This window comes from Ictidomys tridecemlineatus, chromosome 12, assembly GCF_052094955.1.
Source record: "Ictidomys tridecemlineatus isolate mIctTri1 chromosome 12, mIctTri1.hap1, whole genome shotgun sequence".
Lineage (NCBI taxonomy): Eukaryota > Metazoa > Chordata > Mammalia > Rodentia > Sciuridae > Ictidomys > Ictidomys tridecemlineatus.
This window is the reverse complement of record NC_135488.1, coordinates 33,403,463-33,430,093: the sequence shown is the minus strand read 5'-3', so window position 1 is coordinate 33,430,093 and position 26,631 is coordinate 33,403,463. Positions and strand designations below refer to the sequence as shown.

Genomic DNA, 26,631 nt, shown 5'->3' with positions numbered 1-26,631 from the left:
TCACTGAAATCAATGGTTCCCCCTTACTCAGAAAACAAAATAGAAACGCAGGAGCCTTCATGAGGGGAACCTGCATTTCTAATGGAACAGATACTTCAGAGAGAAAGTGAGAGTGCCGGCTCTGAGAAGCAGTTCTGCTTCATGCAGCTTCAACCAGAAACAAAACCCAATGTGCTTACAGAGAACAAGACCGTTCCTTCAATTGGAAGCTGCCTGCACAAAATGCTTCCATTCTGCACTTCCAAGCTTTTCTCAGCCAGCACGTTCAGTCAACACTTTACACCCAAAGTGCAAATTGTGCTACCCAGAGAGCCCTTGGACCTAACATCATCACCAGTATTCACATGGAAAGTTGGACGGTTGACAAGATCAATGGCCCAGAGTTTCATTGAAATCTTTTTCTCAATTTTTTTGAAAACTCACTGGAAATGAAAGGCCCACAAGCAACAAACTCTGCTTTATACAAGACACAGAAACGTCTAAGTAAAGCCCGGGACTGCTGGCTCTAAGAAGGGGTTCCAAATCCTACTAGTTCAACCAAGCCCAAATCCCAATGTGCTCTCTAGGAACACTTTTACATCTTGCAATTGAAGCTGTTTGCATACCCTGCTTCTCTTCTGCACTTCACACTCTAGAGCTGTTTGCACACCCTGGTTCTCTTCTGCACTTCACACTCTTCTCACTGAGCACATTCAGAGAGCAGTGCAGGCTCAATATCCAAAGTGCACTAGCTGGAGAGCCCTTGTACCTTGGAGCAGTTGCTCAGATAGGTCTGATGGGTGGTTCAATTCCTCCATGATTCTTTGGAATCCATTCCTCAAACGGATTCTAAAAACTATCTTGAAATTGCATGAGCCTGACTACAATGACCTCTGCTTTATTGAGTGCATAGATGGTTCCAAGTGAAATGGCACCATCATCTCTGACAAGAGGTTCTGCTTCCTGCATGTTCAACCAGGGAAAAATCGCCACGTGTTCACTGAGAACAAAGCTACTTGTGCACAAAATTTTTCTGTTTGCCCCCTACATATGCATCTCAGGATGCACATTCAGAACACATTTCCTGCAAAAAACATGAGAAAGTATCCTTGCAAAAGTCCACTCTGGTCTAGCATCACCAACATTGATTAGGAAATGAATTGCACAGGTTTCATTGTATTCCCTTGGTCTCCTTTTTCTAAAAACTCATTGAAACTGCAGGTGCCTGACAGCAACCAACTTACCATTGACCAAGAGCACAGTTGTTTCCAATGAAAACTGTGCCTGTTAGCTCTCAGAAGCCATTGGATTTAAGGCTACTTCAGCCAGGATCAAAGCTCAATGGGCACGATGAGAAAAATGTCATTTCCTAATGTGGAAGCTGCTTGTCAAAATTCTTCTGTGCTGCACTTCCAAAATATTTTCAGGAAGCACACTCAGAGCACAGTTTCAGCCCATATGCAAAGAGTGCTAGCAAGAGTGCCCTTGGACCTAGGTCAGCAACTTGGAGAACTGTGGGCCCACTGGGAAGAGCAATTCCCCAAGGTGGATTGAAATCCATTGCTCAATCTTTTGTCACGGAATTCACTTGAAATCCAAGTGCCTGCCTGCATTGAACTCGCACTGACCAATTGTACAAACACTTCAAAGGGAAACTGCCACCTCTGAGAAGCGGTGGTTCTTCATGCTAGTTTAAGTAGTGACAAACCCCAATGTGCTCACTGAGAATAAAATGAGCTCCTGAATGTTGAAGCTGCTGAGAGACTGCTTTACTTTTGCACTCCCAAACTACTCTCAGCAAGCACATTCAGAACCGACGTCAGGCCCAAAATACAATGTTGGTGACAAGAGAGGCCTTGCACCCAGGATCACCAATTTTGAGAAGGTAATGAGGACTGCTGAAAAGATGAACTCCACAAAATTCCATGGAAACCCACTCATCGGACCTTTCTGAGAACACTTGAAATGCAGGTTTCTGCATGCAAGGAACTGTGTGTGACAGATGGCAAAGTTTGCCAAATGCAAACATGCCTACCAGCTCTGAGAAGCCATTCTCATTCACACTTCTTCAACCTGGGAAAAGTCCCCATGTGCTCACTGAGAACAAGTTAGCTTGTGCTACTTGAAGCTGCTTCCACAAACAGTTTTACTTCTGCACTTCTAAGCTGTTCTCATCAAGCACATTCAGAGCACAGTTCAGGCATGAAACACAAAGTGCACCAGAAAGAGATCACCAACTTGCAGGAGGAAAGAGGACCAGCTGAGAAGATCAGTTCTCCAAAGTCTCATTGACATCCACTTGTCACATTTGTTTACAATATACACTTGAAGTGCAGGTACCCAAATGAGTGAACTGTTTTTGATCAATGGCACCAGAGGCTTCAATGTGAAAGCATGCCTGTCACCTGTAAGGAGCAATTTTTCTTTCTTCTAGCTCACACAGAAAAAAAACACCATGTGCCTACTTACAACAAAGTTAGTCTTGCAAGTTGAAACTGCTTGCAGCAAATGGCTTCCATTCCCCACTTGCAGCCAACAGTGGTTGACAGATGGCACAGAGGCTTCAATGTGAAACCGTGAATGCCAATCATTACAAGTGCTTCTGACACACTCTAGTTGAACCAGGGAAAGCCCAAAGTGGTCAATGAGAACACACTTTGTTCCTGCAAGTGGAAGCAGCTTGCATAAACTGCTTCAGATAGAAAATTCCAAGCTCTTCTCAGCAAGCACATTCAGAAAACAGTTCTGGCCCAATGGAAAAAGGGACCTAGCAAGAGGATCCCATACATATGATTACCTTCATAAGGTAGCTTCCCAACTTCTGTGTGGAACTGTGTTTCTCCTTGGCCCTTATGCTGTTTTGGAGACCACTAGCTCAGCTTTGTGCAGGATCATCAGACCTGGACTTTTGGCAAGACCTGTACAGCCCTCACACATGCTCAGATGCTACAGGACTTTGCAGACCAGTCCAGACAACAGTAGGCATCCATTCATTGTCTACAGTCTACAGATTCCTAGATGCATGGCATTCATTATCATCAAATGCAGAATTTTCATCAAAAACCATATATATATATGTGTGTGTATATATATATATATATTTCCAATCTGAATCAAGAAAATCAGAAATATCCCCAAATCCAAAGAGTGGATCTCCATTGTGATGCTACCAGTGGAAAATTCCACAGCTGACCTCATGGGATGGTTCACAGTGAAAACACAGCTGCATGAAAAATATTATATGACATGACCTTCTGGTTATGTAGAAAGTGGCATGTGAAGTACACATGCATGTCTTCTTCAGACATGAGATTCATTTGCAAGACACCTTATGCAATGGAAAATACTCCAAAATGGGAGAAATCAGAACCACATCTCCAAAGTATTTCAGAAGAGACCAACTCCATCTGTGTATCTATCGCTCAGTCAGTGTGTGTGCTCTAGTGTGTGTGTGTGTGTGTGTGTGTGTGTGTGTGTGTGTGCGCGCGCGCGCTCTAGTGTGTCTTTATGTGTCTTTGTTTGTATTTGTACCATGATAGCCGATACTTCATTGCCCCCATTGGAAAACTGACTCAGATAATGCCATCTGCCAAACTCCTAAAAACCAAACTTCTTGCTAATACAAGGAAACATTCCTTCCTGTTGGTTTGGATGTGTCCTTTAGGAATCACTGCTACATTGAGTATACTCAAATCATCACAGTAGATCAGGTAACAAAAACATATATATTTTAAAATAATAATATATTAATGGAAACAACAAATACAGGATAGAGTAAAAACTATGTTACTAAACAAGGTCAAGGTCAATGGCAAACTATAGATACAAACTTTGAAGAAAATAATTATCAATGTAAATATTCCTGGGCTGCCTCAGCCCTGCCCAGGCACACAGCAGCAGAATGGTTTTGCAAGCATCCTCAGGAGGGCTGCAGCCTTCTTTGTAGAACGAGAAGGAGGTTGAGGCTGGATCCAATCATCATTCTTTTGGGAGAGGCTCCTTTTCCTCAGCACGAAGTTGGGTTCTATGTGAGGGTTCTTTGCATAAAATACGTTGGCCTGCGCTGGAATCCTCAGCTCTGGAGAGAGAGGGGTGTACAAAATAAGGTGGCTCAGGAGGTGCTCCCTGGGACACCCCAACATCTGAGAGCTTGTGCCAGAAAAGGCCAGAGCCACACACCTGGGAGCTCTCCAATTCAGCACCAATACCAACAAGACAGCCTCCACAGTCCTCCCTGAGGAAGAACTAGGCAGAGCACTTCCACAGACCTAATGTCGGTTCCTACCAAAGGCTTTGGACTCCAGAACATCCCAGGTCCTCTTACATCTGCCAAAATACACCACTAGGGTTTGCATCTGAAATCTCCCACAAAAGGCTCCTGTGCCGAAGATTCAATCCACACATGAGCCATCTTCATGAGTGGGTTTAGAGGGAAGCATTGGATGGTGAGTGCTCTGATGTCAACATAAAATTCTCATTCAAGATGAATACATTACTGCAAGGTGGGAGGGACTGGAAGAAAGGTTGAGCATGGTTGGAGGAAGACCTAAACAGGGGTGCGCCCTGGGCAATAATACCATGTTCCTGTAGGCTCCACTGAATCCTCATTCTCCAAGTAGAGGTCCTCCTTCTCCGTCTTTCTCTCTCTCCCTCTCTCCCAGCCTTGTTCTCTCTCTCCCTGTCTATGCCTTTGTGGCAAGGGCTGAGGAGCTCTCCACTGCCACACACTAGAGCTTTATGGACAGCCTCAGTACACAACCAAAGAGAAAGTTGTGAAAGCCAGAGAAAAGGCCAAGGATTCCTCAAGTATGACCACAGTGAGGACAGGCTGACCAGCACAAATACCACATTAGAGCCATGCTTCTGCATTGGTGGAGCCCACCTCCATGTGAAGCAGGCTTCTGAGAATGGAGGCCACATTCCAAATGCTGCCCTATTGAGAACAATGGTTCCAAAGGCCAGCAAAGGGAATGCTTCCCTCCAACATGGTGTATGGTCCAGTGGTGCCATGACCCCAAGTGGGGGAATACAACAGCCCGCTTCTCCTTCCTCTGAACACGTGTTTCCTGTCACCCTCCTCTAACCTAGAGCCTGTTCTCCATCCCTTCTGGGTTGGATGTGAAGATCTCTGCTATGAAATTCTAAGGCTACCAAGGCCCCAGACAGACTTCCTCTTCCAATGATTCTACTAACCTAACAGTAGGTTAAGATAGGAGACAAGTGATTCTAGAACTCGTAGGGATGGTGGTCTTCAGCATACATAGGCTGGGATAATGGCTGCTGTGGTGTTTGGCTCACAAAAACCAACCAACCAACCAAGGAAAAAGCGCTGGCATTATTATCAGATGAGCTTTGTGGCTCCGTGCTCAGGAAGTTAGGGATCATAACCTGGCTATTGTGATCACTCCTTGGCAAGTGAACTCAGGTACAGAAGACCATGGAATTTATGCAAAGACAGATGATTCAAGCTGTCTCCCAGGCTGTGTTTTCTTCCCAATTTCATCCTGTTACTGCTTGCTAGAATCCTGGCAATACTCTGCCAAGGCAGTGGTTTTCTGGTCACACAGAAGGCTTTCAATATTGCTGCTTCAATCCACAAAATGCCAGTTCCCTCGTTAGCCCATGCATTCCATGTTCCTCTGAAACCACTCCTATCCCAGACCATGAAAGCATACTGCTCATGGAAAGAGGCTTTCCTCCTCACTCCTCAAAGATGTCAGCTTTGGATGCCTGTTCATGTACAGGGGAGGCACCTGGTGGGGAGCCAAAATATCCACTGGGGTATACCATTGGACCTCAAGACCTTCCACCAGCAGAAGTGCAGTTGGCTTTGTGCACGAACCCAACACACCTATTGGAGTGTTCTTGGGGGTCAGAGACTACACTTTGGTGCTAAGAGTTGACCTGAGTCCACATCCTGACCCTTGCTCTCTGCCATCTGATTGTCCCACTTACTGTGACTGTGAGAGATGATTTGGCCCAGCTCATAATCCTCCGGGATCTCCTGAGTAAGCAAGTGCAGCTCGAGGGCCCTACGGATGACGACAGGAGCCCGATCTTGGCAGGTCACCTGGAGCAGCATGGGAGACAGGCCTTCAGGAAATGGGCCTTGAAGTGACTACTCAAGGACAGTGGGCAGGGGCATTCTGGAGGCACCTCCACTCTAAATACAAGGGCAACATCCATGACCCTACTACCTGAGGCTGACCTCCTGCTCATCGCATGGGCTCTTCCCATAGGCTACTAGCCCAATCCTTGTACATAGGACTTCCTGGACCTGCCATTGCTCTTTGTGGAGCTGCACTCCTCTAGAAGTGAAAGGACCCCACTACCTGCATTCAGATGCAATCTCATCCCACAAGTTGAGAGGAATTGGACAATAGCCTCCAAGATCCCAGGTCCGCCCGAGGATGCAGGCGGCATTGGGAATGGCCTAGGCACAAAACCTACAGGCTTTGGTCTGGATTGCCAGGGCCCAAATCAGACCCAGGAACATGACCACACACAGGAGTGATGAAAGATAGCCATGAGAGCTCCTGGCCTCCAGAGGCTCAGTGCTGGCTGGGGTGTAGGAGGGCACCTCATCCAGCAAGGGTGGTCATTGGGTTACCTGGACATTTAGTGTGCTTCCTCCACATCCATACTGACTCTGCAGAGAGACCCTCTCAGCTCCTTATTCAAGGAACATGCAGAACCTCACACTGCTGTCCTCCTCCATAGACCTTAGCATCCCATAGAGTGAAACCTGCAATCTAGGTCCTGGCCTGTTCTCATCTGTCACCCATACCTGCCTCTGCCCTTCTGGACTGCATGCTGCCACCTGACACACAGACTCCCTCAGACATGGTGGTGGACAAGCTGCTGCTCTCCCTCATCTCAGCTCCAGCCCTTCACACTGACCTCTCCCTTCTTGATTCCCATCTATCCTCCTGATCATCCAGAAGCTCCAAATTCAAGAGGGCATGAGTAGTCCATGGTATTGGACCAGTGTCTGCTCCCCACCCAGGTGTAAGCACCAGGGGACACCCCTGCTCCCAGGCTTACCAGGACACTCTTGGCCATCTTTGGACTTTGTGTTTCTAAGTGGACACGAATTAAGCAGGTGTCTCCCATCTGGAAAAGCGGCCTGGAGCACTTGTTGCAGGTTGATTCTGAGAACTGTGGGGGATGGAACATCAGCAAACCCAGAAACAGAAAGCCACCCCAGCCTGTCAGTTGGCTCTATGGGCTTCTAGCACATATGTCCAGGTGCTCAGGCTTCTTATTTCCCCAGGTGGGAGTGGAATGGCAGCACAAGTACAGCTTGAATAAGGTAGGTGTTTACCTCCTTTCTCTTGAACTCAGGGCGTTTCCTCACGATGAAATATTTTACCCGAGGATTCATAAACTGATACATGAGTGAGTGGTCAGGGACCTTGATTTCTGCAGAGCAAAGTGGAGAGAATTGTTAGGTGGCACTCAAGGATTAGACCACAAGACACCCACAACCCCTGAGAGTCTCCGCCAGGGCGAGCCTGCACCAGAATTGAGAGCCCTCCTATCCAGCTACAGTGCCACCAAAGACTCCCTCAGTGATTCTTCCCTGGAGAAGATGATGTACAGGATTCTAAACCAAAAGAGCACCTGGCAATGGAAACAGCACCTTGGGCCCAGAACTTCTCAGTGCAGGTTGGATCTGCCAAAGGGACACTGCTAGGCTCTGAATCAGGATTGGCAAAGGCTCCTGTGCTTAGGCCTTTCTCCCCAGGGCAGCCATGCTCACACATGGGCATTCAGGGAAACGTTGGATGGTGGGCGAATTCATCCCCTTGCCCTGGATGAATCCACTCATGGATGACTACGCCGAGGGGAGGTGGTATCCATCAGAGGTGTGTTGGGCATGGACATGGGAGGACTTCAGCAGGGTGGTGCCCTGGACAACTCTATTGTTTTCTAGGTTCGCTCTCCTTCCCCTTGTTTCTCATCATGAGCTGTCTGCTTGGTACTTTTATTCTGGTTCTTGTTCAACTTCTGGCTCTTCTTTCTGTCCTGCATCTTCTTGTAGTTCTTTCTGGGTCTTTTTCTTGTTCTTACATCATTTCTTCTTGTTCTTCTTCTTGTGTATCTCCCTCCACTCTTCCTTCTGTTCAGCTCCTTCTTTTTCTTCTTCTTCCTCCTGCTCTTCATCGTGTGATCCTCTCCCCACTCAGTTGTGTCCTCTTTCTCCTCCTCCTTCTCCTTCTATCTCTGGCAATGGTGGGGCGTCCTGAGGAGTTCAAATCTATCACACTCTTCTGCCCAGATGCAGCTTCTGTTCAGTAGTCCAACATGAAATCAGTTCTCAATCAATGGCCAGGAGTGAAACCAAGACCAAAGACAAGTGACTTCCTTTCTTTGTCATTGTCACAGTCAGGAAAGACTGAATAACAGACACCGCATTCTGGATAGGCTTCTACCTGTGGAAGTCCGCACCTCATCTGGACCAGGATTGCTAAAATAGATTCCACCTCCATAAAGTTTCCCCAATGAAAACAAGGTTTCCAAAATCTAGGAGAGGGCCAGCATCACTGCCACCCTCCTGCCATAAGGCATAGATGCCATCACACCTAGTGGGTTCCAGGCCCCCCGTAGTCCTCCCTTTTGACGTCTGTTACACACAAACCTCCCCTGGTCTGCAGCCTGCTCTCAACTGATGCTTGTGTTGAAAGTCTGTTTCTGAAATCATCTTCGTAGTTTCTCAGTTTGGTAATTCCTTATTGACTGGCTTATTTTTGTACCAGGGATAAAACCAGAGGCACTTAAGCACTGAGACCATTCCCAGGCCTTTTTACTTGGGTACAGGGTCTCCCTAAGTTTCTGAGGTTGTTTGGAAATCCCCATCCTCCTGCACTGCCTCCCAAGTCCCTGAGATTCGCAGACACTGCCCCTTGCCCAGCTCCTTGCACCTCAGTCTTCCTCATGTGTGAGACAGAGCCAACTCAAATGAGGTGGTGTGGGAAAATTGGAAAACTCACTTACGTGCCCGACAGATGGTGGGTTCTATTGTGGACAGGCTGGGATGGTGGAGGCTAGGAGTGTCTGGCTCACAAGAAAGGAAAGAGCACTGGCATTGTAGACAGCTCAGCATTGTGGCCTCTGTTCTTCAGATGCCCTTCTTTGTTGCTGGAAGGAATAATAACCTGGCCATTCTGATATCTTCAGGAGATGGGCACCCAGGCACAGAGGACTTGGAATTGTTCCCAAAAGAACCCAAACAGGCTGTCCCCTAGCCTTGACTTCCTCTTCACTGAGTCCTGTTCCCAGTTGCTGTAATCCTGACATTCCTGTGAGTAGGCAGGACTTCTCATATCCTGGCCATGGATTGGGACCTGTGCTGCTTCTGTCCATAGCAATGCTGATCCAATCAGGACCCATGTTCTCCTCCTCTTCATTTGAAGGCATCCTTATCGGTGAGCCATAAACCAAACTGATGATGGATTGAGCCTCTCTCTGCCTTGCCCTCATGGATATTAGCTTCGCATTGCCAGACCAGGTCCAGGGGAGAACACATTTAGGGAGGTTCAGCAGCCCCCTTGGGCCTCATTGAGCACCTCCACATTGGACACGCCCATCACTGCACTTGGTCTCCCGCACCAGGCCCACCACACTTTGGTATTTTGTGGCCAAGGCCCACTTTCTCTTGGATGTGAGTTATCCTGAGCCCACTGTGGATCATGTTTCCCCACTGTCTGATTGTCCTACTTACTCTCATTCTCAGAAATCATTCTCAGCAGCTCAAAGTTGTCCACATCCTCCTGCTGCAACAAATTTTGGTCCAAGGCCCTTCGGATGAGGCTCGTCACCGTATCCACAAAGGTCACCTGGATCAGGGTGGGATAAATGTCATCAGAGAATGGCTTTTAGAGGAGCTACCCAGAAGACTGTGGTCAAACATTCAGGAGAAATCTCAGCTACATATACAAGGGCACAATCTTGTTATCCTGCTACCTGAGTGTAGCCTCCATATACCCCCTGGGTTCTTGCAACGTGCTACTAGAACAATCTTGGTACAAATATCTGCCTGTACCTGCCATCTCCCCTCCCCCTGGGGAGCCACATTCCACTCAGGTCAAAGGACCAAACTGCCTATGCACAGACACACTCTCATCTCACTCAGACGAGAGCAATGGGCCAGGGATCTGCGCACCAAGTATGCTCTGGGGTGCAGGCTGCCTTTGTGGGTGGAAGAGGCAGACACACTGAAAATTTTGGTCCTGACTGCCACTACACAAAACAGACTCAGATACAAGAGTGTGCACTTGAGTGCTTCAAGACAGCCTTGAGAGGCCCTGGCCTCTGGAAGCTCGGTGCGGGTCTGGTTGTAATGATGTACTTGACTCAGCACTGGCAGTCACTGAACATGTCTCCTCTGCAGCTGGACACCTGCAGTATTAGCGTGTCTACTGCACATCCATAGAAATTCTGCCAAGAACCCCTTTAGCTCCGCATTTACATACATGCAAAGGCTAACATTCCGAAGCTTTGGCATGACCCCCCAGGTGATCCCGACCCCAAATTCCCACACCTAGTCATGCTAAGGAGGTTCTCTTCCCTGCTACAAGAAACACATCCCCTCCTATACATGTGACAAGTCACTGCCACCTCCTCTGCTCCAATCTCACTCATTGAGAATACCAAGTTCTAGGCACTGCAGCCTGCACCCTGGACATATCTCTGACTTCATCTGTCCACAGAACTTCCGTCTGCACTTCTGGCCTGCAAAACCCACACTACACACACCCACTCACCACTGGAGCTGGGCATGCTGAGGCTCTCCCTCCTCAGGTCAAGCCCTTAAGACTGACCTCTCTCTTCTTTATTTCCCACCACAGCCCCGGGGTTGGCTGTGTCTCCTGCCTTCCACTGTGTGGACACCCAGGAGGCAGCCCTACTGTCGGGCTTACCAGGATGCGCTTTGACTCTCTCAGGCTCTGTCCCTCTAGGAGGACATAAACAAAGCGGTTGTCTTCCACCTGCTCGCTGGAGTGAAGCAGTGAGGAGCTGCTACTGGTGACTTTTCTCATGCACCACTCATTGCTTTGGGTGGCCTGGGGCAATGATCCTGCAGCCACTGCAGAGCTGCTGCTCACAGCTGCTGGGGTCCTGGATGCCACTGCCACAGAAGGCTCCAAGAACTGTGGGGGATGACAACATCAGCAAAGCCCAGCACCTGCACCCCACCCAGCCTGGCAGTTGGCTCTGTGGGCATTCTACAACATCCATCCAGAACCTGAGGTTCTTGTCCCCTTGGAGGATGTGGAGTGGCACCAGGAGTAAAGAGTAAAGAAGGTGACTGTTTACCTCCTTTGGCTTGAACTTCAACGACTTGCTGGCATCTGTTTCCCGAAGAATAAAGTTATAATGCGCTCCTCCAATCAGGCCGCCATATACTTTCGCATTAGCAGGGACCCTCAGCTCTGGAGAGGCAGGGGCAGAGGCGTGGTAGGTGACACTCAAGGAATACACTACCCAACATCCCCCACAACTGAGAGCCTCTGCCAGCTCAGGTCTCATACACAGACCTGAGAGCCCCCGAATCCAGCTACTGTTCCACCAAAGACTCCCCACTGATTCCTCCCTGAGGACCCTCTATGCACAGGAGGTCCAGTACAGGAACACCTTTCAAAGAAATAGCCCCTTGTACCCCAGACTCTCTTAGTTCACGTTGGACCCAACAAAGAGAAACAGCTAGACTTTGTATCTGGATTGGTCACCAAAGACTCATGTGTTGAAGGTTTTCTCCCCACTGCAGCAATGATCACAGGTGGGTTTGGGGAAAAGCATTTGATGGTGGGTGCCTCCACCTTGCCAGTGGATTCATACACTCATACAGGGCTACACTAATTGGAGGGGTATGGTTTGGAGGTGTGTTGAGCATGGCTGGAGGATGTCCAAAGCAGGGCTGTGCCATCCAGAGCAATATATTTATCTTGAGTTCCCCACTACTGCATTTCCTGCTCATGAGTATAAATCTCATTCACATTTTTAATCAATGTATTGTTATACTTCTTGTTCACCTTGTGTTTCTCCTTCTTGTTCTTGTTCTTCTTCATCTTCTCCTCATGCTTCTTCTTATAGTCATCTTGAACTTCTTATTCATGGTCTTCTCCTTCAACTTATTTTCATTTTTCTACTCCTCCTTCTCCTCCTCCTCCTCCTCCTCCTCCTCCTCCTCCTTCTTCTTCTCTCTCTCTCTCTCTCTCTCCCTCCCTCCCTCTCTCTCTCTCTCCAAGAACAGTCTACAAGCTGTGAAGGGTTCTATTCTACTACACACTTCTCTCTAGAAATGGCCTCTGGTCCTAAGTGGACTCAGTTTGCAATAAATAAAAAGATTGGAAGCCAGAAATGATTCTTCATTGAACTGCTTTTCTCATGTACTCATCTAGGTCAGGAAAGGCTGCCAAAGTAGGCACCCTGTGGTTGTCTGTCTTCTTTGACACAAGACAAAGAAGCCTCTCTTCTTGGCCCTTTGTGGATAATAGCTTTGCAGTGCCTCCTCAGGCCAAGGAAAGAACACGATAGGCAGGTCCACAGCCCCTGGGGAACATGAAGAACCTGCAGATTTATGCCCCATCATTACACTTTGTTTTGTGCACAAGTCCCACCATACTCTTCCTGGGCATTGGGCCAACGCACACTGTGTTTTGTCTCCCAGTTATCGTGAGCCCACTGTGACTCACTGCTCCCTACCCTCTGATGGTTCCACTTACTCTGATGGTTCCAGACAATATGCAGAAGCTCATAGTTTTTTGGATCCTTCTGCTGGAGCAAGTATACATCTAAGGCCTTGCGGATGACGACTGGAGTCCTGTCCTGGGAGGTCACCTAAGCAGGGTTGGAGAAAGCTCATCAGAGAGGGAATTTGGGAGTAGCTACCCAGAGGACAGTGCTCAAGGACAATCAGAGACAAGTGAGCTCTCAACACAAGGGCACCATCTTGATACCCTGCTACCTGAGGCCTTCATGTGATCATGTGGGGGTCTTCCTATGAGCCTCTAGTCCAATCTTGGTACAAGAGTTTGCTTCAACCTGCTATGCCCTACAGGGACAAGGGAATAAGGACCAAAAGGCTTTGTACAGACACACTCTAGTCCCATCAAGATGGGAGGAATGGTCCAGTGGTCTTCCATATCCCTGCTCTCGTCTGGGATGCAGCTGCATTTTTGTGTGGACAAGGCACAAACCCTAGGTGCTTTGGTCTTGACACCCAGGCACAACACACACTAGGACTCTTTAATGATAGGCATGGAAGCTGCTGGGCTCGAGAGTGTCAGTGCTTGCTGGGGTGTCAGAAGTTTCGGACCCAGCAGGTGTAGTGGTTCAACATGGCTCCCTGGAGGTGGACACCAGAGTCTCATGATGGATACTCCACACCCAGGAAGATCCTGTAGAGAGAGCCGCTAAATCTCTATTCACATACACGCAAACTAGGACACTAATGGGCCCCTCCAAGGCCCCCAGTTCTCTGTGACCCACACCTACCCACCCTAATCATTCTACAATGGCTCCCTTCCCTTCAACCAGCAACATATCCCCTCCCACACACAAGAAAATGACTGCCAACTCCTCTGCTTACACCTCCACGGTTCAATATACTCCTCCTCAATACCAAGGTCAGTAGAGGATGGCCTGTACCCTCGATATTTCTCTGACCTCCTCTGAACCCAGCACTCACTCCTGCACTTCTGACCTGCACATCCCCAAACACGCAGGCCCACTCGCACCCAGACCTGGCATGCTGCTGCTCTCTCGCCTCTCTCTTCCTCACTTTCTGCTCTCCTTCCTGACCTTCCAGAAGCTCCAGTTCAAGAAGACAGGCCTAGTCCAAAGTGTTTGCTGTGGACTCGGTCTTCCCCACTGTGGGCTCCCAGGAGACTCCCCTGCTTGAAGACTCACCAGGATGCTCCTATACTGTGTTGTCCTTTCGTTTTCCAGGTAGATGCGAATGACGCACCTGCCTCTCATCGGATTGGTATATTTGGGCCGTGGGGAGTACTGAGTGGAGACCCCTGATGTCCTGGACTCCAGCTCTGCCCCTTCCCTGGGAGAAGGCTCTGGCTCTGGGGTTGGCTTAGGAGCCATGACAGGAACTGAGCTTGTAGCTAGAGGAGAAAAGATGCCAACATGACTGCCTTGCCCTGACCTTCCCACAGACAGACAATACCCCTGCTGCCAGGAAGAACTCATACCCTTAGCCCACACAGGACCTCTTTGCAAACTAGGGTCACTTCCTGAATGGACAAAGGCTTATCCTAATTTCTAACCCAACACCAGGCATACAGACTACCTGCAGTGGAACAACAGTCAGACCTTTCCTCATATACCCTTAGGTACTCACCACAGTCCGCCTGGCTCTCAGGCTCTGCCTGGCTTGATATGCCATCTTCAATTGGGGCCAGGAGGTGGTGTGCTTGGTGCTCCAGGTTAAAGCCACTCAGGAGGAGCCACACGTACGGCAGCAGCTGCTGCAGACTCAGAGAGCCTGGAGGCTGATTGGAAGCCTCGGTGTGGAAGTTCACCCAGGTCCCCAGGAAAGAAGATGAGGCACTGTGGGGAGGCAGGTGTGGAGTCAGCAAAACCCTGGCCTAGCCTTCGCCATGGCCTCCAGAGCAAACCTCTGACCCTACCCTCCTGAACCGTCCCTGGTTCTGAACACACCAGTCTACCTTAGGCAAGACACAGTGGCTGTACAGGCAGGAACAGGACAGGTCGCTAGGCAAAGAACCTTCAACGAAGGAGCGTTAGATTCATGGTATGACCAGCTCTCCCCTCCTCTGGGCAGGCCCGACACTCTTCTTCCTCTTGGCTACCTGTTCTCCAACCTGGAATGCACCTTCCGGGAGTGTCTGTCCTCCTGCCCACTCTTCTCAGGGCTCAAGAGACACCTCCTCCCCTGGCGAGGGCTGCAATGCTACCTCATTCTCTGTGAGCTCTCACTGAGTCCCCCTGAGTAGCGGTGGACCTCTCTTTTCCCATGAGTGCAGACCACATCTCTGTGGCCCTGAGGGAGGACAGGGAGGTGTAGAGTAGGGGATCCATTATCCCAGGGCCTTCTCCAGAGGACCATGATTACCTACAACTCCCTGCCTTACCCCTCCTACTGTTGAAGCCCCACACCTTACACTGCAGGCAGAAAACTGAATTGGGGAGAGCAGTCTTTCCTCAGCCTTCCCAAGTCAAATCACCTTGCAGGTCCCTACTCTAGAAACAGGAGCCCACCCTCTTGACCCCAAGACCATTCCATGTTGAAGTTGATCCAAGGGTCCACCATAGTCACTGAAGAGGACAACGTGCAGTTATGCCCCATGGAGTCAGGGATGCAGTCACATGTAGGATATGTACTCATGGCACCTGCGGTTTGAGGCTGACCCCCATGAAAAGGGACACAATGGCAGTCATTTGCACCCCATTTTTCACTGAATTATGAAACGTGACTAGAAACGTGTCTTCACACAGTGGGTGCTTTCTCCATGTTCATCAGTGAATGAGCCCAAACTGCTGATTCCCACATATCTCTGGGTGTGGGAGCTGCCATGTCCAAAGCCCCTGTCCAGCTATGTCCCAGCTAGGACGCTCTGTCCCACTATGGAAACTAACATGTCTTTATTAACCCAAAAGTGCTTTTCCCAAGGCCCGAGTTTTGAGACGCCTCTGGCACAGATCTACATTCTTCACAAAGCCAACATCACACCAGAAAGACCACCTGGCCTCGCTGAGTCCACCTGGGAATGAGCTCAGTGCACACCATTGAGCTGTGGTGCCCAGTGTGTGGGGACTGCTCCACGGACCTCTGTGGATCAGCTGGAGTCAGAATGGTTTCTCTGCCTGAGAGGGAAAGTTCACTCCCCTTGCAAGGCTGTGGCAGGCACTCCAGGACTCGTCCCATCGGGGCTGACATTCCACTATGAGTGTGGTCCTCTATCTCACTAGGTATCACAAACCTTTGGGTCCCTGAGAGGCACATGGCAGCCGCAAGACAGGCAAGAGGGGGCTACACACTTGGGCTTGGTGGTCTGGTGCTTACCTTGGGAACAAGAGATCCAGCACCTGCTGGGTGGGGATGAAATCCCAGGAGATTAACCCCATGTTGCTGCTGAAATGGAGGTTTCTCCCACAAATGACAGGCAGGAGCTCATTCCTAAGCTGGTCCTGCCTGTAAGGTTCAAGGCTCTGTACCCTGAAGGGCTCCTCCGTGTTCTCATCATTTTCACCCTGGGTTGGGACCAAGAATGGTGGGTTCAAAATGGAAATGGTGACAAACAGAAAAATGACTTGTGCCAATACACTAGAGTCAAAGCACAATGGGACAGTTCCCATCAGTACAAACACACACACACACACACACACACACACACACACACACACACAGAGTCAGAATAGGAGTCCTGGGCCATTCATCAGGGATCAGACTAGAGAGCCTGCTGGGCTCACCTGCCCTGTGCTACTTACTGTTACTCTTGAGCTCCTCTGCGACAATCTCCAGAGGCTCTGGCGTCTAAGATGAAGCCTCACCCAGTGCATCCACAAAAGGGCTAGTTGGCCCCCCTGAGATTCCTGGGAGCCTGAGGCTCGGCATTGTTTGCAACCACAGGAGAACATCCTTCTCCCTCCAGTTTCTCCAACCAAATGAGCTCGGATGGCTTGGTCAGTTAAGTGGGTGCCTGGATACCAGGGTTCCATGTTCTGTTTGATCCATTGTCAAGGCAATGATGTCATTTCCTGTGCCCATACCTGAGCCTCTTTTCACATAAGACCACTTTGAAAAGCCCTATGGGCTTCTGATTTCTCCTCCATGCCTACCCATCTCAGGTGCGCAGGTGTTCACCAACAACTACCCAAACATCTCCACCAAAATCTGCCCTGCTTGGTGCCACTAGAGTTCCAGCTTGGAGCCTTCAAAAATGCATTCACAACCAGTCCTTCCCTCTCAGCAGCTTTTGGACTCTGGTCCCATTAATGTGCAACTCATGCTGTTCCCAGTCTTTTCTGGAAAGTAGGGTAGCATCTAATATCTAGGGTTTATTGTGTCTATTGGCCCATAACACCCTCTATTCTCCTGAAACCAGAGATGGGACTCACAGGTGGCTAAAGCACAAATGTAGAGATGGGACAATCACAAGAAGGGCAGAGACAAAGAATGCACCCTAACTCAATCAGGCCTGTGTCCCACACAGGAATGTGGCCAATGTCCGTCCCATCGTGGCTGCAGTACCCTCTCTACACCATGGCAAGTTGGAGGGGACTGAGATGCAGAGGCTGCTCCCCTCTGCCATACAACTTCCCAAGGCTTCTCCTAAGATTTCAAAAGGGCCAAGTGTGTCTAGTGTTGGGGTCTCACAGAGACTCAGAGGTACCACAGCATCCTGCTGCCCAGAACCGGTTCACCCCTCACCTCAAGGGGGCTCAGCCTCTGAATTCATAAGAATTGAAGTGGGTACAGGTGATGGGATATCACCTCCAAGACTGAGTTATGCCAAGTCCATGACCCCTGTCTGCATCCCTATCTCCAGCAACACTCCCCTCTCTCTCTTTCCTCCTCAGAGCAAACAAATCCATTTAGCAAGTGTGTCCTGTGATAAAGACATGACAGTCACCCATCCTCTCATTACAAAAACACTGAGGCTCAGCCAACATGGATCCTACCAGGAACACAGGCATAAACTCAGACTCCGATCCTCCCAGCCGAGCCTCAGTGAAGCCTGGACTCCCAGCCTCCTGAGAAGAGGAAACAGAGGTGCCTAGCCGAGCCACCTTGGATGCAGCCGCACACAAACTGAACTCATCAATGCCCCTTGCTCTCAGTTGTGAGTAAGAGGGGAGGTGGTGTTTCACAACCCTGGACATCAAGTGCAGTCTCCAGGCTTTGGGGTGTGCCCTGGCCTCTCTCTATCTGCCCAGGCCCTCCAAACCACACTGGCCTCTTACCCAACCTCCTCCTAGGGCCAAACTCAATCCTGCCTCTCAATTTCTGCTGCCTTCCCCAAATGGAGAAGGGCTGGCTCTCTGTTATCATGCTGGTATCAGCAGCAATGCCACCCCACTGACATCATTCTGAGTCCCAACCTAGGCACTCCAGCTGTCTTTGCCACACCTGGCCTGTTTGGGCTCTGGCTCTTGCTCTTTTCTTTCATGTGCATGTGTTTTGAGGTTTTGAGTTTCTCCCACTGCAGAACTGCAGCTGTAGCAGGGTAGAGCTCATGAGGGTGACATTCTGAGACACATCCAATCCCATCAGGACTGTTAACTGGGGTGATGCTGGAACACAGTGATGAGTGAACACATGGGAGGTGGTTGGACCCACCTTGCCTCTGAGTGGCTTCCTTTCAGGACAGGAATGTAGGGATGGGAGCCCCTGGCGTGGGATGCTTTGCACAAGGCGTGACCACGGGCTCTCTTTCCTGGCAAAAATGGCTCCAATCAGCATGGAGAGCACTGTCATTCCTGGTGGCTAACAACAGCCCTGGACCCCAGAAAGGAACCCAAACTCAAGATTAACGTCCGAGTGTGCGTGTCCTCGAGGAAATGAGGTCTCCTAATCCCAGGTGCAAAGGGGTAAGTCCTCTAACTCCCGGGCCCATGAAGGGACATCTGAGTTTCCCTTGTCCTTCTTTCCCTCTCTGAACCCATGGTGTCCTCACACAAACCACAGTTAGGACCCTGGCCTCATTCCCCAATGAGGATCATTAGGCTCCATAAAGGACAGTCTCTAAGATGCTCAGTGGACCAACACCCTCTGCACAACCCATAACCCTATTCACCCAAGAGGCAAGAGGATTTCTATTCAGAAAACCAGGAAAGGGAGAGCCTTTCTCAAGGACACAAGGACATTAGTGAGTGAGGGAGTGATTAATGGATGGAGAACTATTTCCACCACCAACTTCCAGGAGCATATATGGCCCTTTGGAGAATTCTGCAGTGTGTTGGTGAATAAGGAGAATATGTGAATCCAGGGGTCACTAGGTCCTCTCAGCCATAAGGAGGGAAACTGCCATAAAGGAAGTAGGACAAGGGTGCGAGGAATGCTCACTGGTGGGAGATCGGAAGGAAGGAAAGTGTACTCCTTAGAAAAGTGTCGCCTGAAAATTCTTAGCCAGCCAAAAGTCGTGCAAACTTGTGTGGGAAAAGAGTCTTTGCACAGTGATGAAGCTAGGAGCTCACATGATGGAACACAGCATCAACTGGGACCAAATCCAATATCTGATATTCTTGTAGGAAGAGGAGAGTCTGGACCAGATACCAGGGAGACTGGGGGATACCGGCTATGTGAGGTTGGAGTCAGGACGGGATGCCCATATGGGAACCACAGATCGTGGGCAGCAATAGGAGAGTGGGCAAGGGCTGGGAGAGTTGGGGGACAGTCCCCTAGGAACCTGTGAGGTGTTTTGGCAGTGGGACCGCCCAACACCTTGTGTGTTGAGCCCCTGGAGCTTGAGAGAAGGCCCTTCCTCTGTTGTTGGCCACCCAGTTGACAGAGTTTGGTTGTAGCAGGCCTAGGACCCATATGAAGGTCTGAGCATGTTGGCCATGCAGGGTGGATCTGGACCGCAGACACACTCTGATGACTGTAGGGTCTCAGCCCTGCATCAACACAAGCACCAAGTCAGGCCAGGTGGGGAAGGGCTAGGAACACACTCTGGGGGCTGGTGCCTATATTACTAGGAGCACTTCTGACCCCATTTCCCTGATCTGCTGCCAACACAAGCTACAGAGGAGGGTAGAGGGACACAGAGCATGGATTGTCCCCACTCAGTGGGCCCAGGCATGTACCATGGCCAGCAGCCTCGTGCCTTGCCCGATGAGTCCTGAAGCGGCCCCCTCTTCCCAATCTGAGAGCTCTTCCCTTCCTCATGTGCTACTACCTTTCCACTGTCTCTGGAAATATCTACTTGCTGTGGTCCTCAGGCAGCTTATGATTTAAGTTAAAAAAAAAAAAAACAAAACAAAAAACAGGTCTTGGTGCTCAAAAATATTTGATTTGCCCATCCTCATCCCCCAACCCCAATATTTTCATTATTTCCTCAACATATGAAATTTTACTAGCAAAAAGTTAATTTTGAATTATACAAAGTTGATTCAAATAACAGTGGCATACATAATCAATCACCGTACTTTCAATGTTTGTTCTCCTTTCCTGTTAGAAACTGCTCGGAAAAAAGAGAACAGAGTGGGCTGGGGATGTGGCTCGAGTGGTAACATGTTCGACTGGCATGCGCAAGTCAGTGGGTTCGATCCTCAGCACCACATGAAATAAAATAAAGATGGGTCCACTGAAAACTGAAAAAATAAAACAAACAAACAAAGAGAACAGAGGACAGACTCATGGAAGTGCTTGAACTGATAAGAAGCTCCCACTCAAGCTCAGCATTCAGTCCTGGACAGAGTAAGACTGGTCCCTTTTGACATCTACTCCAAAGAGTCTACCAGACAGAATCCTCTGACTGATCCCTGACTGAGCCATAGGAACTGGCTAGAAAAGCCTTCACATCCTCAATACATTCTTCACTTCAGAATACTGGACAAGCATTGATATCCATCTCTCGTTACCTTGCTCCCCAGCCAACCATTCTTCAACAAATTCAAAGGAGCAACGCATGCAAGCACACAGAAAGGGATGTTCACTACACACATCCATGTGCGAAAAAGACAACTGGTATTTCTTGTTTTGGGCTATTTCAAATGAAATCACTTCTGCATGACCTCCACAAACCAAAAAAAAAAAATTGTGAAATTCCCATGTAGAAGACAAGATACACTTGCCAAGGAGGCAGTGCCAACAATTTTGACACTCCAAATGTAGAGTGTGTGTTTAGGAGGCAGTCACAGTTTCCATGAGAGAGTCCCATGAAATCAATTAGGAAGATCCATGCTCTAGCCCTACCATGCAAGTGATGTGACTTGAAAGAGTCACTTAGTCTCAGTAACCATCATCACTAACCACTAAGTCAATGAATAAAGGTCCTCAGGTGTCAAGCTACAAAATGTGGGATGAGCATGGATCAGGATGGGTGGGAGAAGTCTCCCCCTCTAACACAATTAGGGAAGGCTGTGCCTGTCCTCAAGTGGCTGGGGGGCCTGGGATCCTGCCACAGAGGGGGATTCCAAACCTCATCCCCTGACCCAGGCCAGAAGACCAGGTAGAGTCCAAGAATCCTGGGGTGGCCCAATGGCAATAAAGGTTAAAAGGAACTAGGGATCTGCCTGGACCCTCAATCCCCTACTCTGAGCAGGGCTGCATGACGAGGCCAGAGGCCATCCACAGCAATCTGCCTTTACAGGAAAACAGGAACTGCAGGCTGCCTCTGGCTCACTGAATCAGGGTGGTGTTTTCATAAAGCAAGACCACTTCCTCACATTTGACCAGCAGCTCATGCGCTGACAGCACAATGACTGGCTTGACTCAGGCCCTGATGAATGAAATAGAAAATTCATAGCAAACCCATCTTTAGCTCTTCCACATCATTCAGGGGCTCTGATTCAATTCCGTCCAGAAAGGTGTCTGAAATGATTTCTAAACATGCTGGGGACTCACCCGTGTGTGGAACTTTTCAGGAAAAAGGGGATCAAATCTCATGAAGCAACTCTTCTCTCTTCTAACCCATGGGCAATGCAAGGAACCTACATGATACCAGAGGCTCACTTCTCTCTTCTCGTGTCTTCTGGAAATAAATCATTAATGCGTCCTTCAAGGTGAAGCAGAAGCCTGCATTCCCAGCTGCACAGAAGTGTTTGAGGGCACTGTCTCCCTTAAAACCCAAGAAGAAAAAACAGGTCATTAAACAGTCACATGGATTAGAGTACATGATCAATGATCCCTCCTCCCTGGCGCCTTCCACATGCCCATCTTCCCCATTCACAGTGCAATGTTTGGCCATTCTCAAAGACCAGGAGACCATGATGCTCATCACCAGGAAGTCAGTAAGGAACATGAACAGAATAGCATGGATTGCAGAAGGTGGCACACCAAGGATCTTCAGCACAGCTACTAGAACATAAGAGCTTAACTTCAGTATTGACTTTCTGACACCTACCAAGTATGATGTTAGTGTCAAGCACAATATCCAGCATCCAAGTAGCAGGTGACTCTCCGCATACATTCACAGAAGTGGGCATCATCTGCATTGGAACAAGGAAGTATCTTATCCTTACTCATAAAAATCGTCATACACAAAGAATAAAATGGATGTAAGACTTGTCATTTCACTATTACGTAGCTGTTGAAATTCCCTATTAAATAATACCTCCTCCAAAATAAAAAGTATCTCAGACATGTGTCAACTGCACAATGGATGACATTTTAAAATTACAGCCTTTACTTAATAATTATGTATTCGATATGCCTAGTAAGACTCTTTGGGAGAGGAGCACATAGAATTGCATCTTGGAAAAGCTAACATTTGCTGATAAATGTTACTGCTGATGTCAGGCATGGTGAAGTGAAAATTGGATTACTTTAAATACTCAAAGAATGCAATGTTGTAGGACTGGAATCCCTGATTTATAGACAGCATGTGGTTTCTATGAAAGCCAGTGATGGAGCAGGAGGAATGAAGCTGATTGAACAGACGACATCGGGGGATACTGAGGGATAGGCCAAACTGAAGAACATGTTCCAGCTAACTACTGATATATGGGCTCGTGAGCCCAAACCTGTGTTTGATAAAGCACTCATGTAAAAAGGTCTACCATTTAAAAGTGTGTCATTTAAATGGGATCTAGATGCACATCTGATAAAACGGCCTGTAAATTGATGAACTTCATGCAAGCGAAAAAAACAGATGATGGTAGATATAAAGATAAATCCTTGTCTTCACCAGGATGCCTAGAAATAGATTTTATTTGGCTAAGATGCAAATATCTTTAAACAGAATTTCTGAGTTCTCAATGACTTTATTCAATATTATACTGCACAGACCACAATGTTTTCTTTACAGAATAGTCTCTTCTTCTTCAAGCCTCACATAGAAAATGTCTCACAGGACATATGAGGGGAATGATCCAAGGGATGAGAAAATGGCTGGAACCATTCTCAAATGTGCACATTGAGCCTGAAGGTTTGGAAATGGGACAGACACATTGCCTCTTCAAGACTGCACTAGGGTTGCAGGTGTACCAACAACTGTCATGGCTCCATGTCACTAATTATGCCTAGCTCTCCTCAGAAACCTGAGGACAGCCAACAACCTCAGTTTGAAGGCACCTAAGGTAACCTAAAAGAATTATCACCCTATTGGATCCATGAATTAATACATATCACAACTTGACCACTTAAACCAAATCCCAGAAAACTGGAAACAGATGATCATTTCCTCAGATACCCTGACTTCCATTTCATTGCCCAGAGATATTTTGGAAAGAATAAAATAGAATTTCATGCTTTGAATATATCATCCAACACTTTTCTTCCCAAAATGCTAGCACAATGGGTTCACTTTCTCTTTAGGAATTTTACTAATTGTTTGAAAGTTCTAGAGGGCCTGTGTTGGTCTCATAATGGACAAACAATCCGACATCCCCAGAGAACTTACATGTGCGATAAGAAGAAAACAAGGTCAAGCGGAGGAATGGGCAGGGGGATCCAGAGGAAGCTCATTTTCATGGGAGAGAATCCCCCAATGAAAAGCATCAGAATAGAAACTAAGAAATATACCAACAAAAACAGTATGCTAGTTACTCAACATGCACAAGTTAGAAACCTAGAGAAGAGAATGCTGGCTATGTATGGACAGGTTGAGCTCTTCAGAAGAGCCACCTGGCACTGCTTAGTCAAAGACGTAAACAGACATTCTTTTACCCAGAAATTCCACCTGTCGTACTTTACCTACATATTGCTTAAGCAAGGGGACATGCATAGGATATTTATCCTCATGTTCCTTATAGACTTGTCTGTGTTGACAGGGAGTTGAGGGCCATCAGGATGCCCACAGCTGGGAAAGTCAAAAGCTAAACTGTGACAGCTGCCGATCTGGATCTATTCAAAGAAATCAATGAAAAACAGATGGACACATGACAGTCAAATCCCTGAATTCAAGTTCTTGCTATCCTACCTACCAATAATCATGCTTGGTCAACACAGTGGCATACCTCAAGGCAAAAAAAAATTTTTTTTAAAGAAAATATTGTGTCATGATTACTTTTCTTCAATGCAACAAAGGAAATGGCAATTTTTCCCCATCAGAGATCTGTTACTCTCTTATGCATACTACATGAGATTATTGTGGACATGCTTACAAATAATTATCTACTCAGATACTTTCTGTGACTCACCAAATGCAAACATCTAGGAAGAATTAAAGTCTCCATACGTGAATTCATCATCAAAAGCCTTGAGTCAACAGGTGCTTCACAAAATGGCTTCTTTGCCAACTTGATGACCTCCTCCTCTGGCAATGTTTCCACCTGAAAGATGTCACCAACTTGTTATCATTCGTATTTCCACAGTGCCAGTAAAAAGAAACAAAGTCTGATATTCCATTGAATAAATCCTCAAGTGGACCAACCTCCATCCTTCCTTCCATATTATAAAATTAACAAATGCAACTTCAACTCAATAACTTGTATTACGCAAAATGCAACCCTAACCTCTTACACTGTACTCTTTTATAGACTCACATGTCCTAGGTTCTGATTTAACTGTCCATTGAGCAGTCAGAACACGTGCTACTTCACATTCCTTATGGTGTCCAATCCATTCTCTGCCAAGCTGAATACAAACCCCTGGTCACAGGAGAAAGGAAGCATATCTCCTCCAACAACATGCATCAGGAAATAGGACTAATAGGACTATCCATCTCGTGGTTTCCATGGAGTTTCCTAAAGGAATCAGTGCTTAGGCTAGTGTCTGAAACCAAGCATGCAAACAACACATTTTAGCAATCAACCGCCATCACTGGGAATCATCCCATGGCACATATTGCAAAAACTGTCCTCAGGCAACTCTCTCACACACAGTGCAGAAACTGGAGCCCGCAGGACTCACTCCCTTGATTCCTACCCTAAGTCGCTGCTCTTTCCATGGCACTTCCAGGAACTGCACTGCTTTGTAGAATCCTTAAAAGACCTTAGGATCTCTTCCCAGTGTTCACCAGGAGCAGGAAGTAAACACGAAAGGGTTTTTAAAGCGAGGACTTAAAACAAAACCCACAGGTGCCACAGGAAAACAAAAGGACACAGAGTCAGAGACACCTGACACCCCTGGGCGGGTCTCCCTTCTAAACCGCCTCCTGCCCCCAGGTCACCTGGGCTCCTCCGTCGCCCTCCCCTCTCCAGGGGCCTGCGGGTCAGGCCACCTCTTCTCTGAGGTCCGCGGCGCAGGCCACACGGCTGAGGCCACCGCGTCCTGCACAGGACCCTGCAGGTCACACTCCACCCGCTGTGACCAGCAGCTCCGCCGAGGAGGGCCCTCAGGTGAGAACCGGGACGCGGGGTCCGCGGTGGGCGCTGAGGGGACCGCCCCGGCGGCTCCAGGGGACAGGCAGCCGGGGACGAGGCTCCAGGGCGGCGGCAGAGTCCTCCGGGTCCCCCCTCATGTGGGCGCCTAGACCGGGGCGGCTCCCGGCAGCGCACCTTCTCCTGTCACGGACCCCGCGAGCCGGACCCTCCATCCGGGACCTCCAGCCCCGCGGGCGCTACTTCCGGGCTCCTCCCCCTCGGAGCTCCCCGCGACAGCGGCTCAAAGTTCCCGCCCTGCACAGGCCCCGCCCCCGTCTCCCTGGCGACGACTCCGCTTCCCCTTTAGGGTTGGCCTGCTGGGGGCGGTGCCCTCCGCGAGCTCCGCCTGCTGGCCTGTCCCCTCAGCTGGGGACCTAGGTTGCCACAAGATCCTCACCTGGATACACACTCCCTGAGGGGTGTGAGGCCTGCGGCTGCCCCCTCGTGGCCGTGGGGCCGTGTGACTCGCGCGGATGCTGGGCTTTCTGGTCTGAAAGAGCTCTTCACACAGGGTGACAGGACTGCTGCACAGGAGGACAGGGCCCTGGGAAGGCACAGCAGGACCATCTATATCATTGTGTTTGTCTCTGCTTAGTGGTTTTATACTTTCAATGTGTGTCTCCTGAATATGTTGTGTTAACAGGTGGGGACATTAAGAGGTCATTAGGCCATGGAGACTCCTTCCATGAGAATGGCATTAAGGTCCTTACAGAGGAGGCTTCTCAAAGCAGCCCTTGTCCCTCCCTGTTTTACCTTCTGACACAGGAGGTCACAGCAAGAATGTTCTCAGAACGTGGTACCTGATATTGGATTTCCAACCCCCAGAACTTTGAGAAATAAAATCTCTTCTATAAATTACACGGTTTTTGCCATCACAACACAAACAACCCCAAGAGAGTAAATCAACAATTTCTCTAATTTTGTAATTGTGTAAAATACACAAAACATCCATTTTGTAATTTTAGCCTTTTTTACGTGCACAGTTCAATGGCATTAAGTACATTCATGTTGCTGCACAGCCATCACCACCATACATCTCCAGGACTCTCATCTTGCTGTCAATACTGAATTCTAGTGCCCTCCCCAGGCCCAAGAAAAGAAAATTCTACTTTATGTTTTTATGAACCTGATTACTGGGAATGTGAGATAAGTGAAATTCTAAAAATAATTATGTTTTTGTGGAAACCATCATTGTAATTGGATGCA

At 48.5% G+C, this 26,631-nt stretch overlaps 1 protein-coding gene across 6 annotated transcripts; it reads right to left on the bottom strand.

Moving 5' to 3' along the window:
• Positions 1-3,685: 3,685 nt before the first annotated feature.
• On the bottom strand, positions 3,686-25,675 carry LOC144369184 (uncharacterized). Of its 6 annotated transcripts, none has more exons than XM_078028370.1 (16): positions 25,233-25,540; positions 24,607-24,697; positions 24,262-24,393; positions 22,026-22,110; positions 21,527-21,740; positions 16,022-16,209; positions 14,336-14,544; positions 13,894-14,099; positions 12,708-12,822; positions 11,299-11,414; positions 10,902-11,132; positions 9,704-9,818; positions 7,304-7,401; positions 7,024-7,137; positions 5,935-6,049; positions 3,686-4,057 (listed from the first exon to the last, which is right to left on the bottom strand). In XM_078028370.1, the coding sequence occupies exons 5-16, from the start codon at positions 21,566-21,568 to the stop codon at positions 3,852-3,854; spliced, it is 1,755 nt and encodes a 584-aa protein (XP_077884496.1). In that variant the 5' UTR covers positions 21,569-21,740; positions 22,026-22,110; positions 24,262-24,393; positions 24,607-24,697; positions 25,233-25,540; the 3' UTR covers positions 3,686-3,851. The 6 variants fall into 6 exon arrangements, with proteins under 6 accessions (XP_077884496.1, XP_077884494.1, XP_077884495.1 ...); XM_078028368.1 differs by lacking the exon at positions 25,233-25,540 and adding an exon at positions 24,989-25,222 and having other exon boundaries at positions 24,607-24,835; XM_078028369.1 differs by lacking the exon at positions 25,233-25,540 and adding an exon at positions 24,989-25,222.
• Between the last annotated feature and the right edge of the window lie 956 nt (positions 25,676-26,631).